We start from the raw sequence: 20,589 nt of genomic DNA on the forward strand, positions 1-20,589 counted from the left end.
AATGTTTAGTTTATAATATTAGCATAACTCAGTAGCCCCAATACTTTTTCATTACTCATTATTATTTTTTCCTTATTTACATTGTTTTCATTTTCTTGGTAACTTTAACCCTTTGGTGACTTGAAATCCATAAAAGCTGTGGGAAGAAAATTATATGCTTATCAATTCAAAAAAGTTTTAATTGTTAGATTGGAATGTGTGTGTGTGTGTGTGTGCGCATGCATGTGTTTGTATGTGTGTAATTAAAAATGTACTTATGAAGTATGCATTTTCCTAAAAGGGGAGAAAATAATACTGACAACAGTGGGGGAATCAGATGAATTATGCACCACCCAAAATGTATCTTTGTCTACAACATGCTATATGCTACCCATATAAACTATTCTGAGATTTTATTTTTTCTGTATGTTAGATATGTTTTGGTCCTTAGAGTAGATTGTAAGTTTTTTGAGGAAAGAGATTTTGACATCAACAACTGTAAATAGAAGGTGATGTCGGCAAGATGGAGGGCTAGGAGATCCCAGTGCAATAAAAATAGTAAATAAACAACCACAAACTGATGAAAATAGATCTGGAAAAGCTCTGGACTGTCATGAAGAAACAGCAGAAACCTTCTGGAGATCAAACACTGAGAATGGCCACAAAGAAAAGTATAGGAAGCATTTTACTTCCATCACTGCATTCTCAAGTCCAGAGCAGCTCAACATTGAGAGACCCTTTGGAAGGATTTACCCCATGTGGAAAAGCAGAGCTGGACAACCCCAGAAAATCTCCATGACATGGTTGTTTACAGCCTTTGCTACAGAAGACCCCCACAGTCTTTATGAAAACTGAACCCAACTGACGGAGCTGCCCAGAGTCCCTGACTTTGCATTTCCTCTCTGGTGCTGGAACTGTCTCTGCAGTGAGACCTGTTCCCAGGGGCCCCACTCATTGTTGTGCCCTGCTCTTCAGGACTAGAATAATACAGTGCCTTACTATCTAGGGGACCAGAACTGCTCTGCTCTGAACCCCACCCTAGATTCTCAGTCAAGGCTTTGATTCACTATTACTGGGGCTGTACTCCTCCTCCTCTGCATTCTACCTTCTGGATCCCAAGCTGGGTCTTTGACCCACCATCACCATGACTGCACTGCTGCCGCTCTGTGACTCACCACCACAGTTCTAAACTATAACTTTGTCCCACCATAACTGTGGCTGCAGATGCTATTGTTCTTTGACCATCCCGGGCCCTATGTTGTGACTGTGACTACTCACCATCACCAGGCTGTGTTGATGCAGCTCTGTGCTCTGTCTCTGGAGTTCTAACTTTGACTTGTCACCACTGGGGCAAGCTGCTGCTGTTCGGCAACTGCCCTGCTTGGGCTAGGTCAGAATGTTGACCCACCATCTTCAGAGCATGCTGCTGCTGTACCCTACCCCCCGCTCCCCAGACCCAAGCTGCCACTGCACTCTGTTAACCCAGGGTCTGTGCCACTGCTGCGTCCCCTTTCAACACCCTGTGATCTGTGTCACCACCATGAGTACCAGAGACCAAGACTCCTGCACACTCCTGTACTTCAGACACTAGCACCCCCACTGCAGCAAGTGCAGCTGTGCTGTAGGTTCCGGACACTGAGGTAGTTCTGCATGTGCCTGGTCCCAGGACCCTGACTCTACTGCTGTTCAGTGTGCCAGACCTGGTTCCAAGAGGAATGTCCTTGGCTAGAACATCCTCCTATAGGCAAGACAGGAGAACAGGAAGACTCCTGATGCCATCACCCCTGAGAACTACCATACCCTACTTGCCACTGTCACCCACAGCACATCCAAAGTCTTGGTCAAAGAAGACCTTCCACAGTTGTCATCAATACTGTCTTAAGCTGATGGAGTTTCATGGAGGCTACACTGCTTCGCCCTCCCAGGAACCAAAGATGGTGCACTTCACTCAGCCAGCAACCTCATAACCACCTTCAGGTGAGGGTCTTTCCTCACTAAAGCCAATCTGAACAGGCAGGACGAGTTTGACTGTTCCCTCAAATATGCAGAAACCAATGCCAAGTCAAAAGAAACATTAAAAAGCAAACAAACAAATAAACAAAACAGATTTAAAAAATGACACTACCCAAGGCACACAATGATTTTCCAGTAATTAATCCCAAGGAAATGGAGATTTATGAAATACTTGAAAAGGAATACAAAATAATTATTTTAAGGAAGCTCAGTGAGATTCAGTGGAACACAGATACACAATTTGGTGATGTCAGGAAAATAATGCATAAACAAAATGATAAGTTCAATAAAAAATCATAAAAAATAACTATACAGATTTATACAGATTTTGATCTTGGTAATCATTCCATGATATATGTATTTGTGTGTGTGTGCATGTATTTGTTTATATATATGTATGTGTATATATATATAATATATATATATCTTATATATATTATATATATGTATCATCACATTATACATATTAAATATATACAATTATATTTATCAACTATTCTTCAATAAAGTTGAAAAAAGTAAACAATTGTAAACATAATGCTGTAGGCCTCACTCACCTTTCAGTTAAAATTAGGCTGATACTATAATAGCTGCTATCACCCACCTGCCCAAGCAGGAATGAAAATCCTATCAAATATACTTCTCCTTATTTTAGGGATATCTCACTTGGGGAGTTCATCTTTTTAAAATGGCAATTTAACCCATGGTTTTGGCTCTGATCTCATGTAATCACATTTGATTGAGAATGTTGCTGTATATACTATGGTTATCATCCCCTAGAGACCTCCATAAAACTGTAGGTAGAGGATGTAAGTAGGGGAAGCTAGACCATGACTTTTGGTCACCTCAATGAGATAATATATGTAAAGCACTTAAACATTTCTTGCCATGTAGTAAGACTAATATGTGTTTTAATCTTCCCCTTCTCCCCCTTCCCCTCAGGCTCCACTCTTCCCTCTAGCATCCCCTCCCCCTTTCTCTATTTTTATTCTTAAGCCTTAGTCTTCTTTTCATAGACACTTGCAACAAATCTCTCCACCCATGCTTATCCAGGCAATGGTTGCATTTATGCTTAGAGACCATCTATTGACCTCCGTTGTGCTTATCTTCCCTATCAAGTCCCTCCCTTGGTTGACTGTGCCCAGAGTATCTTATACTTTGGGATATTTGGCTATAAGTCTTCATATTTTCTACATTGCAGGATGTAATTTTTTTTTTGTACAAAGTATATTTTCAATAAAAATGTTAGCTATTGGTAGTCTCAGTAAAATTTATATTACTAGAAAAAGCATACTATACCCCATTGGAAATTTAAAAATCAAATCATTAGATTCTTATAACAAAAATAAGTTAGGATCCATTTAGAGACTTAATAAGTTATAAATTTAAATATATTGAGGGATAAACATAAAGTGGAAAGAATTCTAATGCAAATGTGTGCATTTTAAATAATACAACTTAACTAATTCCCATGTCAGCATCATTAATTAATTAGTGATTTATATTTCTATTTATTCCAAATCCTTTAATTAGTGATTTGTGTTAGGAAAACCATCATTATTTTTCACACTCCAAAAACACACTGTGAAAACTGTTATAATAATTGGCATGTTTATTTAATTTATATGGCTCTTTACCAGATAGCTTTAGCTATAACACTTGAGTAGGCATAAATTTTCTTCTGGAAATGGGAGAGAAGTTTCTTGAATATGTTTTTGTATAATCCTCATGTTTAAAGAAGTATGTAGTTGAGCTATGCTTACCTATTCACTATTTCTCCCAAAGGATTAAATATTTTACAATTCCGTGCTTTTGCACAGCTTAATACTCTTTTCCACAGCAAATTAGTTTAGTACTCTTTAATTCTTAGCTCAAGCAACAATTTTCACGGTGAGTTCTCCCTTTGCCCCATACTCAGCATAGACAATTGCTCCGCCCATTTTTGTTTCCAGATCATCCTATAAGTTTTTTTTATCATTGTTTTATAATTAATAGCTATTAGTCTCTCCAGATAGAACATGAACTTCTGAGATCAGAAATTTATGTTATCTAGGGGTGCCTGGGTGAATTAGTAGGTTAAGCATCTGCCTTCTGCTCAGGTCATGATCTCAGGGTCCTGGGATGGAGTCCCGCAACAGGCTCCCTGCTCAGCAGGGAGTCTGCTTGTCCCTCTGCTCCTACCCCCACTTGTTTTCTCTCTCTCTGTCTCTCTCTCAAATAAATAAATAAAATCATTAAAAAAAAGAAATTTACGTTATCTATACTTCATTCCTATCTTATAGCATAGTGCTGGCCATGTATATTCCAAACAGACCTATATTCAAGGAGTGAGCTAGTATGTTGATACCTTATTAAAGTAGTAATGTGATCATAAGATTAATATGTTCTAATTATACTTTGCATTTCTTCACATATTAATGAGATAAATGGATAAAGCCAGTTAGAATGTATATTATCAATTTAAAAAATGTAATTAACTTCATTTTTTTAGAAAAAATCAATATTTCAAAAATTAAATAGGTGTATCTTTTAGATGTTTCCATATTTATGCTGGATATCCTTCACAATGAAATATTGTCTATAATACATAATTAAAATTGTCAAAAACTTTTCTTTAATATATGTTCTTTCCATTTCAAAATTATAGCTTCGAAAAAAGTGGCCCATCAACATATGTTAATTTTAGATTTTCCCCATATTTCAACTCAAAGTCTAATAGTGTAAAACAATGATGTTGTAAGAAGGGACTACAGAATTATCACTTTTATTTTAAGATTGTGGGTTAGATAAAAGAACATTTTTTTCCTAGTGATTTTTAAATACTCAAATCTTACACATTGTAAAATAAATAAGTAATTTTATACTTTATATGGAGAGGGGTACTCATATATGCGTGCATCATGTATGGAGATTTTAGTGAGTGCTTTCTCCTTTGATTATTTATCTTATGAGTCTGCATTATTTTCTATCTAACATGTTTCACTACCTAATTCCTCAATTTCTGCAGGCTGTTTTTTCTGCCCTAAATGCCCATAATTCCTTCACCTAGTTAAATCCTGCTCATCTTTTAAGATCCAGTTTGTTTGTGTCTTTCATGAATATATGAACCAAAGATGTCTTTTGTGACACATTGTGAAAATTCTTATTGATTGTATTTGACCTAATATCTGGTGATAGTTTATGCATACGTCTCACTCATTTAACTTAAATACATATTTAAAAAATCAGACAAAAAATATTTCTGATGTTTACATTAGATTTAAACCATGAATGTAATTCTATATTTTCCATAATTGATTTTATTTATTTGAGACAGAGAGAATGAGAGAGAGAGAGCACATGAGAGGGGGGAGGGTCAGAGGGAGAAGCAGGCTCCCTGCCGAGCAGGGAGCCCGATGCGGGACTCGATCCAGGGACTCCAGGATCATGACCTGAGCCGAAAGCAGTCGCTTAACCAACTGAGCCACCCAGGCGCCCCCATAATTGATTTTATTTTAAATGTAAATACAAATAAACTTCCATCATAAAACTTCTAAATTTAATATTAAAATTATAATATATGTAACAAAAACATAATACAAATATTATTAAATATGGATATGATTTATAAGTAAATTCAGTTCTGGTTTGCTTTTTTTTTTAAGTCTAGTGCATGTGTCTTGTTACCTTCCTTATGTACTCTAGAATTCAAAGTAATACTGAGGATATCCATCAATCCAATAACAATTTCTTTTCATCTTTTCTTCCTTAAAATCACATAAATATATCAAATGTAATATAAATCTATAAGAAGAAGCAACTATGATTTTGACATTGGAATTAATGACCTCACACCAACATATTAAGCCAAATGAGAAGCAGCTCTAGATTGACAATCTATAACTTTTACAGGTCATGGTTTGAATATCTATATATCTATATCCATATCTATCCATATCAATCTGTATAATACATAACTTACAGCAAATTGTACATATGCCATATATAACTAATATATGTAATATTTCTTTAAAATGTAAGAAAATTTCTTACTTCTTCATGAAAGGATGAAACCTACTAGTTGACCAAATATAGTAATTTTATCATCCCATTGTGCACTTAGCATGACACACTATTTCTTGTCTTCCATACACTCATAGATGCCTGACTTTGCTCAAGCTATGTCTTTTGATAAGATCCTCTCCTTCCTTTTGCTATAGAGATCAACTACTGATTCTTACTATCTAATCTGCTCTCCCGTGTATTTCCCAGTTTTCTACATTCTCAAAGCTTTCTTTCACCTAAGAAAGAATGCGTTGTTCCTTTAACTGCTCTCTAGATTTTATACATAATTCCATACACATTCCAGTAAAGGGAACATAAAATGAACAAATAAGTACATATTATTCCAGGAAGTAGCAACCTCCATGTGAAATGAATAAAAAGGTAAGAAAAGCAACTAATAATGGGCGTGCTGTTTTAGAAGGGTGAAGGTTACTGGGTGTTATACACAACTGATAAATTATTGAACACTACATCCGAAACTAAAGATGTACTGTAAGTTGGCTAATTGAATTTAAATAAAAAAAAGTAGAATGGTGAAGGTTGAGGCTTATTGAGAAGGTGATATTGTATCAAGAACATGATTCAAATTCTAAGGGAAGTATTTTAAATAAAAGATCAGAAGATTGATTAAACTAAGTAAGATGGAAAATTCACCATTAGAGTTTACCGAAAACATGTCTGTATCTCCAAGATTTAGGAGGCTTGATATACTGCATTTTAATTGCAACTATTTCTTATTTTCCAGGCTTTTTATAATTAAATTGCCACCAGTGAAATATGTTTTTGAGAAAGTGTGTGCATATGTGTGTGTGTGTATGTGCACACACGTGTGCATTGAGGGCCTCAGGGAGGGAGCTCATGTGTTCATGGGTATGCATGCTTCAGAATAGAAGAGATTTGCTACAAGATTTGGTGGAGTAGTTCTGCTGAAACTCTCCTATTCTCAGCTTCCATGAATTTACTATTACTTAATATTAAGTATAAATATTACTTAATAGCCCTAATATAAAAGATCCCTTAGTGGCCACCACTGGAGGATGTTAGTGAATCAATTCATTATTTTGAACACTAGCAAACTAAAGAGAAGAATCAAGTATTTACTTTTCCTTTATTATCTGTATCCATTGTGGAACGTAATAATAGAAGAAGTTTCTCTTTATAAAAGTATTCCAACCAATACATGAAGAAAGAATGATAGAATTAAAATATCAACATTTTATAGTAGGTTTAGACATTAATCATCAAAAGCTGCTAATATCACAAAAAGAGAGATAATCAGACATTAGGTGACTCCAGAGAGGAGAACACACCACCTCCTACAAAGTGGTCTTGCCAAAACAAACAAACAGACAAATAAGCAAGCAAACATGCAAACAAGCAAAAAAACAAAAGCTACAGTAACAAAAAAAAAATAAAAAATAAAAAATAAAAAAAAATAAGCCTGAGTCTAATTAAACCCGTAGATCCAACTATTAGTTCACAAGATACAGAAGACAGAGGACACCATCAGGATGAAATCGGGAAAATCCAGATTGTAGGAAACTCTGGAGACAAGTGACGTGATTTCTCAAAAATAAATTGAGAGGAAAACAAGATGAAAGGGGATCCTATGGATTAAAAGGGACATCAAGGACATATCAATTGCAAGTGTTGGTCTGATTTGGATACTTTAAACTATAAAAAAATATGACTTTTCTGGGATGTTTGGAAATTTGAAAAAAAAACTTTAATATTTTACATTTTAACCACCTAGCACATGGAAATAAACAAAGATATATATATCTATAGATATATAGGTATATATATTGAACATGAGTATGCTGCTGCAAATCAACATTTCACAACTTTTGTTTGGTGGTATTTGTCTGGTAAACAATAATTGCATCAGAGAGAAGGGAAGAATCCTGAGAAGAAATTTAAACTAGGCAGTCTTCTAAATTAATAATCTTCACCTTCATGTTTGTTTACCACCAAAATTTATTTTTGTATATCCTTTCTTTCCATTCATTGATTATTTTCACTGTTAGGATCTATTTGTCTTTATTCTTGACTTTAAAATTATATACATCTACCTTAACTTCTATAGCATTACTGTATATATATGCATTATATAAAAATATATATGTAAATACAATACAAATAAATACAAATACAATAGAACTTGCAGAAAATATTTCTAATCACATTTTATGTGTGCTGCGTGTTAGACTATTAATATATATAATGATTCAGCTTTGGTGAATGATGACATCTACTTCAGTAACAAGTATGGATCATATGGATTGTGAGCAAGATTACTTTAGCCAGGACACATCACTTTTGGATACTACAGACTTATTTGTCTCTTTTGTTAACATTTAAATTTTAAGATTCATTATGGACTTGATTAAATATGCCAGTAAAACTATTCTGTTCATTTGACTTTTCTTAAATCCCCAGACTGACGGTTTGTTTTGTTTTCTCAGCACATGATCAACCTAAACACAGTTTGAGTGTGCTTTTTTATACATTTTAGGCAATGAAAAATAAATAAATAAAAATACTTTTCTCTCCCCATGACTTTAAAGAAAATCTATAGTCCCTCAGAATGTGCCACCCATTCAACTAAGGCATTGATATGTTTAAGGGTGAGTCCTTAAGTAGAAAATAACTTTTTAATATTATGTTAGTTATCTAGGTAGCATGGCCTTACCATATGCCTTTTAATTAATGGCCAAATGCAAACCAAGTCACATGGGGCTGAGGGAAAACAATAACCTAGAAATATGTTTTTATCACTCCCATATTGGAGGGAGAAAGATGCTGCATTTTACAGATGTTCCCTACGTCCTTCATGTAGTATAGACTTTATTTTTATGTACATTTAAAGAAAGACTAAGTACATTCTCCCAAAGTAGAGGGGGAATTGTTTTACCTCTAAGGGACTAATTCCACTGTACTTGCACTTGCTTCATTCTTATATCCTTCTATGTGAAGGGAAGCCTATGGGATGACCAAAAGGCACATAAGTAGCCTCATTAATCTGGGGACATGCATAGGCAAATTTAAAATAAAAGTATCCATGGGTATTACTTGTATGAGGTTTATGTCTTTTTTTCAAGTGATTTAAGCTTTATAGTATGGAATAAGAGGACAATTCACTGTCTAATGTTTATAACTCAATGCTGTTATGATGGAAATGATTCACTTAGTATTTAGATGGTTTCTTCTCTTTCTAGAGACCTTGTACTTCTTAGTAAGAAGGAAGGAACCAAGTAAACTGTGTTTGAAGATACTGTGGCCAGACATTTAATTTTAGTGCTTGATAAAGAGAGATCAATTTTTATGTTAGAGGCATCATGAGATGTTAGTAAATTACCGTGCTAAAATGCAAACACTAGATAAGAAACATTCTTAATAATATCTTCTAGAGTGATAGCATTCTGCCCTTAAATGGTACTAACAACCTATGCATTAGTGTTATTTGCTATAGTCTTGTTTGCCTAGATGCTTTAGGACCACTGCATCTCATTTTAGAAATTACTGTGTACCCCAACATGACTTAATTTTATACTGGCTTAGCTAAATTCTATTTATTATGTTGTATTTTTTTTAATATTTAAGACATTATGTTATACAATCATGCGTTCCTTCTGAATCCACACTACTGCCCAGATTGTCTTTGCCAATCTCTATCATACTGTCTGCAATGATCTATTTACTCATTTTTATCATTGAGCTGGATTTCATGGAGTCTATTTGTGTAATTACTATAGCACTTTGGGATTCTTCCAAGAAATCGTGTAGTACAAAGTAGAACACAAATGGTTTGCTATTATTTAATTTTGATATGTAGCCAAGATACATTTTTTACTTTAAGACAGGATCAACTGATCAGAAAATCTTTTGAAAGAATATTAAAATTGAGTTATACCAAGGGATTGTCATTCTACCTTTGCAGACAAGATCTACGTTTTCTTAATGTAAGAATGTTTTTCAAATGTATCATGAGGGCAGGGTAACAAATCTTTCTGACCTCTTAGGAGTTCTCACATAATTATATAATCACAATTTTCTCCTTAACATTTCCCCATTAAAAAAATTAACTTTTAAAACATGAAGTAATGGTTTATAAAATAAAATTGTGGAAAGTATATTGCCAGGTGAATAATGCAACATTTTAGTCATAGAAGCAAGTTGGAATAGTTATTACTTTGAAAATCCTAAATAATGCTTATTAAATATCTACTGACATGGTTCTAATACAAGTTTTGCAGTGAATGAAGAAGTTTATTTTTTTTCTTACTTTGCAGGTTTGTTATTCTTCAGTCCATCAAATTAATTTCTGTTTTTTTCTTTAAATACATGCTTCTTGAACATTTCCAGTTTATAGAATATTTAAGGCTATTTTCATTGGTAATTTATGATTATATACAATTGTATAAATAAAGAATTAGGTTTTAACAAAAAATATAATAAGATATAATATCAGTGAGTATTAAGCCTATTTGCCTATAATTAAAATAAAGCTAATATCAGTGTCATACAAACTTATTATGGCAAATCCCAATTAGGATTTTGACAATAACAAGCTGTCCTATTCACCTACTCTCATAAAAAGCAGTACATTTAAAATCATCTCTATCTCCTCAAATTTCTGAGAAATCATCCTACTTCACCACTCATCTGACTCCTTCTAATAGATAAAGAAAACAAATCCTCACAGACTAAATGTTTAAAATTAATCAGATCAAACCTATCAACTTCTTGCATCTATGACCCCACTTTCTGTGCCTACCTGTTATATTGGAGGAACTGGTTCTCCTCCTACCTAAATGTCTCCACTTATATTCAGTGTCACATTCAATAACTTTATGAAATCCATCATATCATCTCTCCCTGTTATCATAATCCTCTCCATTTCTACTATGTATCTCCCATCATTTATACATTCTCAATTCTCACTGATTTAAATAATATAAAACTAAAGATGAAACAAAGAGATGAACAAAAACCAAACACGATACCTATATGAATTTCACTTAATCACCAGTCACACACCACCCCAGGCCTTTCCTTCCTATGCATTTTTCTCCCATTACATTTTTACTATGTCATACATTTCTCAATTTCCCTCTCCTTCCTTGAGTAACTTCAGTTTTACTTCCAAACACATAACACCACAAAAACGTGTTTTTTTTGAAGTCAATGATTCCATCTATGCCACTTTTTTTTTTTTTTTTTAAGAGAGAGAGAGAGCACGTGAGTGAGTGGGGGTGGGGGAGGAGGGACAAAGGGAGAAGGATAGAGAGAATCTTAAGCAGGCCTGAGGTGAGGCTCCAGCTCAGGACCCTGAGATCATGACCTGAGCTGGAATCAAGAGTCAAACGCTTAACCGACTGCGGGCCCTTAACCCAGGAGACCCTCTACCACTTTTTCTAATGGGCATTGCCTTGGATATAATCGTACTTGATCTGTCAGAAGAATTCTATGCTATTGAAAATCTCCCCCTACATAATATATTCCCTGGGATTCCATGATTCCATGCCCCCTTTTTTTTCCTCCTATAATTTGTCTATCCTTCTATTCTCTTCTGTTGGCTAATTCACTTTATATTTTTCTTATATTGTTTCCAATACTTAGTTCTAGATCATTCAACTCTACTATATGTTCTCCAGATGCAGTGCTGATGATTTATACACATGGTGGTGATTTCTAAATTTATATGTCTTGCTGAAATATCTCCCATGAGTTCCAAACATTTTAACCATCTGCCTACTTTGCATCCTCAGAGTGATATTTAAAGTAAAATCAAAGTCAGAATATTCAAACATAAAACCCATGAAAAATTCAGGCTCTTTACTCTTAAAAGACAGAGTAGATAAGGATTACTTTAAGTGTCTGAGCAACTGAGGGAGAGATGAGGAAGATGAAGAAGATGAGAAAGGTGGTGAAAGAAGTAAGGGAAGATCAGAAGTTCAATTCTGGATGTGATAAGTAGGCTGTTACTAGATATCCAAGTAGAGATGTCAAAAATACAGTTAAATACACAAGGCTGAAGTTCAATGGTGAGAATTGGCCAGAGATATAAATTTGAGAGTCCTTAGGAAAAGGATGGTGGTTAAGGCCAGAAGACTAAATAAGATCACCAAAGGAATGAAGTATATATGGAAGAAAGGGAAGGGCTCTTTAGGAAACCAGTGTTTAGAAATTGAGATGAGGAGGAATCAGTAAAGCAGTTGGGAAAAGGGTGGTCAGACAACAAGAGAAAAATTCACAGAGTGAGACAGTATTAGAAATCAAGTAATGAAGTATAAAAGTGTTTTTTTTTTTTGGATACCTTTCTCATCTTAGAGGCAACTTCATCCTTCTAGTGACTCAGATCCTTGAAATCACCTTCATCTATCCTGTATCTCATACCCCAAATTTATTCTATTGGCAGTTCTGATATTCCAACTGCACTGCTATCACACTGTTCTGTGCCATTATCACCTCCCACCTGAATTACTGCTAGTCTTAATAGCCAGAATGATTCTACCTAAATGCAGTTCAGATAATGTTACTCCTCTGAGAAGAAACTTACAATGTTTTCTCAGCTGTCTCAGTGTAAGAGCCAAAGATCTAACAAATGCCCCAGGCGCTGGTCTATCCAACACTTATTGGCTCCCATATTGCATTTCCTACCAAACTCCCCTTACTTGGTCTAGTCTAGTCACACTGGCCTCCTTGGTAGTTTTGACAATGCCAAGAACTTTTGTACCTAAGGAAGCGTGCGATTGTTTTTCTCTCCTAGAATATATTTCCCCCAGATCAATCCTCGGAATATCCTCTCATCTCATTTAAAATTTTATTCAAAATTCATTTTATCAGTTGTTAGACATTTGGGGTCTTTCCATAATTTGGCTATTGTTGATAATGCTGCTATAAAAAGTGGGGTGCATGTACTCCTTTGAATCTGTATTTTTGTACCCTTTGAGTAAATACATAGTAGTGCAATGCTGGGTTATAAGGTAGTTCTATTTTTAACTTTTTGAGGAAACTCCATACTGTTTCCAGAGTGGCTCTTGCCATTTACAATGAAATGGCTGGAGCTAGAGTGTATAATGCTCAGCGAAATAAGTCAGAGAAAGACAAATACCATTTGATTTCAATTGTGTAGGAATTCAAGAAATAGAAATAACAGATGAAATAGGGGAAAGAAAGAAAAAAAGAGACAGGTAGGCAAGAGACAGGTAGAGACTCTCATCTGTAGAGAACAAACTGAGGGTGGCTGGAGGGGAGGTGGGCAGGGGACTAGGCTAAATGGGTGAAGGGTATTAAGGAGGGCACTTGTGATGGGCACTGGGTGTTATATGTAAGTGATGAATCACTAAATTCAACTCCTGAACCTAATATTACACTATATGTTAACTAAGTAAAATTTGAATAAAAACTTGAAACAAAAAAAAGTCATTTTGTCATTGTAGACCCATGTAAAAATTGCAGTCACTTACTCTAAAACTACCTTTTATGGTATATCTTTTTTCTAAATAGAATTTACTAACATTTATGCAGTATGTTACTTTAAGGACACATTTTTTTGTTTTGTTTTGTTTGTTTTGTTTTATTTCATTTCTGTTTTGTTCATCCTTTGTAGCCTTATCATCTGGAGCAGTTTCTGGCACATAAAAGCAATCTATACATATTTACTCAAAGAATAAATGACCAAATGAATGAATGAATGAATGGCAAAAGAAAAGGAGAGAGGACAGAGAGACAGATTTTTGTTTTTCATTAGTAAATATCTCTTTGGAAAGCTCAAGCTTGCTTATCTTATATGATGAAAGGATAATATATTTTTAAATCAAGTAATTTATATTTAAATTTTAGTTTTAATGAACAACAGATACTCTAAATTAAAAATAATTCAGGACTGGAAAAAATAAATTAATTAACAAAGGACAGTACAGGATCCAAAAACAAAGGCTAAGGGCGCCTGGGTGGCTCAGTCGCTAAGCATCTGCCTTCCGCTCAGGTCATGATCCCAGGATCCTGGGATCGAGCCTCACATCAGGCTCCCTGCTCAGCGGGAAGCCTGCTTCTCCCTCTCCCACTCCCCCTGCTTGTGTTCCCTCTCTCGCTATGTCTCTCTCTGTCAAATAAATAAATAAAATCTTTTAAAAAAACAAAACAAAAACAAAAACAAAGGCTGGACAAATTAGGACAAGAGAAGTAGCACACAAAGTATTAAAGTTTAATAGAATCATACATGGATAAACAAGTTCCATAAATATACATTTGTCAATATGCATTTTTATTCTCAAATCTGACTCTTAATGGATTAATGCCTGCAGCAAAGTACGTTCTTCTTATTTTTCACGGTTTTCATAAATTTTATCAAAATTTTTTGGCATTTATACATTTCTGAAGTTCTACTTATATATGTCATTTTTTATTAGAAATACATTTCAAACTTATTTTTAGTGTGAGGCCCTGAAACTTACACAGAGTAAACTATGCTTGAATATTAATTGAGAAGGTATAGAGGGCACAATTTCTACTTAAGAACTTGAAAGCAAGCTAATTCTTTTGGGGTTGCCTGGTAACTAATAAGGAGTATGTCAAATTGAAAGACAGATCTGACTAAAGCAGCCTTTGAATAAATAATAGAACTGTTGTCAACTTTAGCCTTCGAGTAGTGAGGCAGGGACCAATTCTAAATTAAATTGAAGGAAAGACAGTTGAAACGTTTTATAGTTTTTTAGTGAATTGTCCACTATTTGCCCTTAAACTTTTTTCCTTACCAACAATTTGTGATTAATGCAGAGACACTGAAAGCAAAATCATGAAGACATGATTCAATATCTGTTGAAATTAAATGAAATGGCCTAAGGCATTTGAGAGGCATGATTATTTCCTATTCATTACCATTTATTTATTTAGGAATCCATATTAATATAATGTATTAGTTTCTCAAAGAAATATGTGTCCTGGAAGAATGATTACTACTTTGATAAAAGATTGGACCTAACTGTTTTTTAAGGTGAGATTTGTGTTACGGTGACTCCAGGGTACATGTACAACAAAATATCTTGACAAGTCTTTAGTTACCATGATCTGTTATATCAGGCTGTTGATCACATACTCATAGATTTTGACTTATTTCTGTTTTAATTCCAGCAGGAAAAGAGACAAGACAGTTCAAGAATCAAAGGTAAGAGATGACTGTTTTAAGATCATAGTTTCATCAATTCATGTAAGTATAGAAGAAGAAAAAAATTGACTGAGCTTTGAAAATATAGCTAAAAATGAGAAAACATTAAGAACTTAAAATCTTCAATGTGGTTTTAAAGCCATTGTGAGCCCTTTGGGAATTCTTCAAGGTCACTGGGGATCCTCTACTGAGATTTCCTTTCTTCATAGAGTGCTGTTGGAAACTTCAACATAATTTTCTGTTGACTCTCTGAATTGCTCTCATGGAATTCCTCCATCGGTCATTGTCCATAAGAGTTGGTGTTCTGTTATATCTATGATTTAGCAGATGAACTTTAAAAAATATGTCTCATGGAAAACCAAGCACTGCTATCTCATTTTACTTTCTATGAAAAAGCAAGACAACATTTATATGTTAAAGTTTGGTGGTAGCTTAATGGCATAGTACACTCTAGTCAGACATAAGGAAACTCTTTTCCCCACAATGACATTCTTACGTGTTGATGTTTATTGTTGAAATAATAAATTGCTCTAGGTAGATTATAATCCTACAGCAAAAGGTTTCCATTAATTTGTGCTCCTGCTGATCCTAATCATGACATTTAACAAATTTTTCCTGGGTTAATCCTTCTGGCCTCTCCCTTCAGGGGCTGGCCCTTCTCATTGTACAAGTTGGACATCCTCACCCACCTATCCCTTTCTGGTAGTATTTAGTCATGAGCCCGACTATGGAATGAAGGACAATTTCTCTATGTCCTTCCATCCTGTTTCGCATAGAAAGATAGGTTTGTTTTTACTGTACTTTTTTTAGAGTTCTACAAGACCAAAACAAACCAAAATTTAAAAAAAATGTGGAGAAGTTACCAAGTTTACACTTACTTCTGAAAAGATGAAAGGGCAGTTATTCTTCTGAGGGTCTCTAAATTGACGACATCAGTCTTGCTTACTAATAACAAATCCGAATATAATCTCTGCACATTTCTCTGCAACCAACTAAATTACACAATTTGTTTTCCATGTTTGGTCATCTGTGTGTGTCTGTATTACTGAAGAATATGAAAAGACATACTTTTTTTATTTTGCTAGGTATATTTTATTCAAATGAATTATGTAAGACTGCCCTTCCAGGGATTCCCAAACTGTTTGTGTTCTTTCTCAGCAAAATGAAGTATGTCTTGTTATTTTATATGTGAAATTATTACACTTATTTATCCTCAAAGCACTCATATCAACTCAAAGTTTCATACCTTTGTGTTGCAAAAGGGAATTTCTATTCCAGGATGTGCTGTATGATGTGCATTTAAATGATATATACATTTTAAGCATACTGAGTATGCATCTTCCTTCTCAAGAAGGGTCCCGGTGTTTCAGGTTAATCTTAAATCATATTTATAATTCTGTTATACTTGAAATAAGTTTAGTATAGCTTTCTTCTTGATGTTTTATTATCTTGGGATATATAAATCCTATCATCTGAAGTAGTGGAAATTATGTTTTTTCAACTACTGCCTAGGAACATGTTTTCTTTTATAATGTAATAAAATTTTGAGATGATGCTTGCCACTTCTTTCACCGTTATTGGCTGACACATGTTTCAGAACTCTCACATTATGGCTTCTAGGCTACTGAGTTGTAAGTAAATCAGAGACATACTGTTTTGTCAGGATCTGTTCCCTAACTCTGCTTAGAACTGAGTATTTTTCTTGACTGTTTATGGGAATCATCTTGAAATGTCGTTTTACTGGAAATTATAAATGGCCACTAAAAGTGTCTCTAGGGGCACTTGAGTGGCCCAGGCAGTAAGTGTCTTCCTTCAGCTCAGGTCATGGTCTCAGGGTCCTGGAATCGAGCTCCATATTGGGCTCCCTGCTTAGTGGGGAGTCTGCTTCTCCCTCTGCCTTACCTCCTGCTTATGCTCTTTCTCTCGTGCTGTCTCTCACAAATAAATAAATAAAATCTTTAAAAAAGTCTTAAATGTCAATATTAAGAAAAAAAGAATTGAATAAAAGCAATAGCTTACCCATTGGTAGATGAGAAATATTCTAAAAATCAAATATTGTACATATTTTGGTAACTAATTATTGAAATGTGAGTTATGTCCTCACTTGATGTTAGTAATCAATTCTCAGCTAATAATTCCCTGGACTTCCTGAAGAATTGGTAATCTTATTTGTCAGAACATGTTTATTACATAGTCAGGAATGTATGCGGAGGAAGTCTTTAAACATATGATTTTCTGCATTCTGTACTTATTCCTGCTTATGACAATAATCCCACCCACATTATACCAGTGACCTGAAATCACATTAATGCACAAAGCAGTCCAAAGACAATCGACCAGTCTTTCCTCTGTATACAGGAGATATATATTGAAATGTTTGGAAATTTGCAATTCTATCTCTGATTAATTATTTGACATGCACACATGCTCTTATTCTTTTTTTTTTTAAATTTTTTTTTTAAGATTTTATTTATTTACTTGACAGAGAGAGACAAAGCGAGAGAAGGAACATAAGCAGGGGGAGTGGGAGAGGGAGAAGCAGGCTTCCTGCGGAGCAGGGAGCCCGATGTGGGGCTTGATCCCAGGACTCTGGGACCATGACCCGAGCCGAAGGCAGACACTTAACGACTGAGCCACCCAGGCGTCCCACGTGCTCTTATTCTAATCTTATTTTGAAATGCCATAGAATCCAATTCTTATATATTCTAAAATTATATATATATGAAATTCAACTGACAAAATGAATTTTGGTTCAATAGTTGGTATACCATCGACTTCTCAATTGATTTTCACATTTAGATTGCCTATTGTTATATGAATTAGAGCCTAACCTGTAATTAGTACACAATTTTGAGGTTTACAGTTATTTAAGATATCCTTTATTAAAATTACATTGACGATTTTAGCAGGAAAATAAAGACGGTCCTGACAAGTTTAAAAGAATGATCAACTATTCAGAAAGCCGTATTTCACACTGCTTTTCAGTGACATTACAAATATGTTAAGATAGAGTATATTCTGTGTTTAAAATCCATTAAGAATTTGATAAATATTATTAGGAAATAATTTCCTTTGAAGAATGGTTCTAATATAAGGAGCAAAAGTCAGTTACCCTTTACCAATATATCTCAGGGGAGTATTTTAATTTGTGATTTGTTTATTCATTTATATTTAAAGGCATTTCTCTAGAGTTCTGAGTGATAAAACAGTAACAGTTTTTGACAAAACTTAAATGATTCTTGTTTTACAAAGAGCTTAAAAATTCTTTCAGCTTAGTCAAGTTTTTAATTTTCCAAAAATAATTTAAAATACGACAATCAGAAGGATAATATCATTGTGGAAAGTTTGTGTATGATTATGCTCTAGCGTGCTCCTGAGTATCTGCTTTACTCTAGCTCTGTCATTAAAAGAATGTTTGTTCCTTCACCAAAAGGATTCAGTTCTTTTATAATGTAATTTTCCCTTCCTCTGTTTTCAAGTGGAAACTTTTGGCTCTTCTCATTCAGAAGTGATAGAAATAAAATATATTCCCCTTTCATAGCTAGTTATGTGTTGGGAGACACAGAGGACTAAAATCGGTTCCCTAATAGTCACTTATATGGTATATTATTAACATCTATCTTTTGTTAAATATCTACTAGATGTCAGACACTGGGCTGAGTTTTTCTACATATATTACCTCGTTTTAATCCTCAAACACACATTATAAGGTAAGATTTAGCATTCAAACATGCCAGCATATTGAGAGGTCACATCTAAAGTAAATAATTCAGACCAATATTATCATCTTGTTCTATTTTTATTTATTTTTTTTATGAAGATTTTTATTTATTTATTCATGAGAGACAGAGAGAGAGAGAGGCAGAGGGAGAAGAAGGCTCCCAAGGAGCAGAGAGCCCGATGCGGGACTCGATCCCAGGACCCTGGGATCATGACCTGAGCCGAAGGCAGACGCTTAACCATCTGAGCCACCCAGGCGCCCCTCATCTTGTTCTATTTTTAAATGGGTCATATTTTATTTAACCAATTTACCAATTATACATTAGGTACATTTAACATGCTGTTATTAGCAATGCTTTTGACATTTTCATGGATTTGATATATATGAATTTTATTATTTATGCATTATTTTTCTTTAATAGTATGGCGTTACAAATATTTCCCCTACTGCCAGTTTATATAAATACTGCTCAGGGCTTTGTAACTTTAAGAAAATTTTGATAATAATAGATGTGATACAGGAATGTTCTAGGGGACAGGTGTGAAAATTGTGCCAGCTTGTTCAATAAATGCTTGTGATCTTTGACAAGTGACTTAATCCTTCAGAACTAATTTCTCTTTTATAGTTTATATTAACATAACATACCCCATGATATCAAAAGTCCTTTTACATATATGAAATTCTAAGGCTTATACTTCTATAAAGGCATTGGACAATGCTATTATTACAAACACTTATCCTTCAAAACTCTTAATTCTCAATAGGTTCTACATGGCAAATATTATGTCTTAATACATTTATGTTAAGGGAAAGGTAAGCTGCACAATTGTTCTCCCTGTGGTACATACATACATTCTTGTATATAGTGAACAATGAAGGACAATATTATGTTAAGATCAAATTAAAGGTGTGTGTTTGGAACAATAAATGATATTAAAGTACTATGGAGCCTATAGTCTTCACATGTAAACACACACACAGACACACAAATACACATAGATGCTATTTACTTTTATACAACCATACATTCAGATTCTCTTTTATTTCTTACATTACAAAATTGCCAATTGAGAACACTGAAAATGATCTGATACATACAGGGATATATCTGTATCTATATCTATCTATCTCTCTCTCTCTATATATATAGATATACATAGAGACTATATATATGTATATATACCCATTTTATATATATTATCTCTATATATCCATGCTATATATATATTATATAAAATATAGTATGTCTCTATATAACATAACCGTATATAAATATGATATTAAATTGGAATTGGAATGCTAATAAACTCCTAACCTGGGTTGCTTGAGTATTCAGAGTCTCTTCACTAGAATAATCTTATAGAGTTCCTGATGTTAGCTCACTTCTTCCAGGTTAGGTAACTAGTCAGGAATAGTTATTGGATAGGAATGGACCTTCAAATTTGTATTCCTGAAAGCCACTGGACACATTACATTAATAAATGAAACTGTCATATAAAACTGAAAGATGGTAATTCATATATCTGAGACTTTTATGAGACTCTTTGTCTAATTGTTGGGTATCTTTCTGTTTAGGAAATAAAATATGCCAGTACAATAATAATGCCTGAAATGGAGACTGTTACCATTATATAAAACTCAGAGTCACTATATTTTTAAT

General features: G+C 34.2%; 1 protein-coding gene across 1 annotated transcript in view; it reads left to right on the forward strand.

Annotated features, from left to right (window-relative positions):
- Positions 1-20,589, forward strand: part of FSTL5 (follistatin like 5) — a 637,910-nt gene that overhangs the window by 73,742 nt on the left and 543,579 nt on the right. Inside the window, exon 3 of the mRNA XM_081813100.1 lies at positions 15,175-15,208. Within this exon, the coding sequence (XP_081669226.1) occupies positions 15,175-15,208 (34 nt within the window). The remainder of the gene's footprint in view (positions 1-15,174; positions 15,209-20,589) is intronic.

Source organism: Leptonychotes weddellii, chromosome 2, assembly GCF_054177405.1.
Source record: "Leptonychotes weddellii isolate Sample4059 chromosome 2, ASM5417740v2, whole genome shotgun sequence".
NCBI classification, from domain to species: Eukaryota; Metazoa; Chordata; class Mammalia; order Carnivora; family Phocidae; genus Leptonychotes; species Leptonychotes weddellii.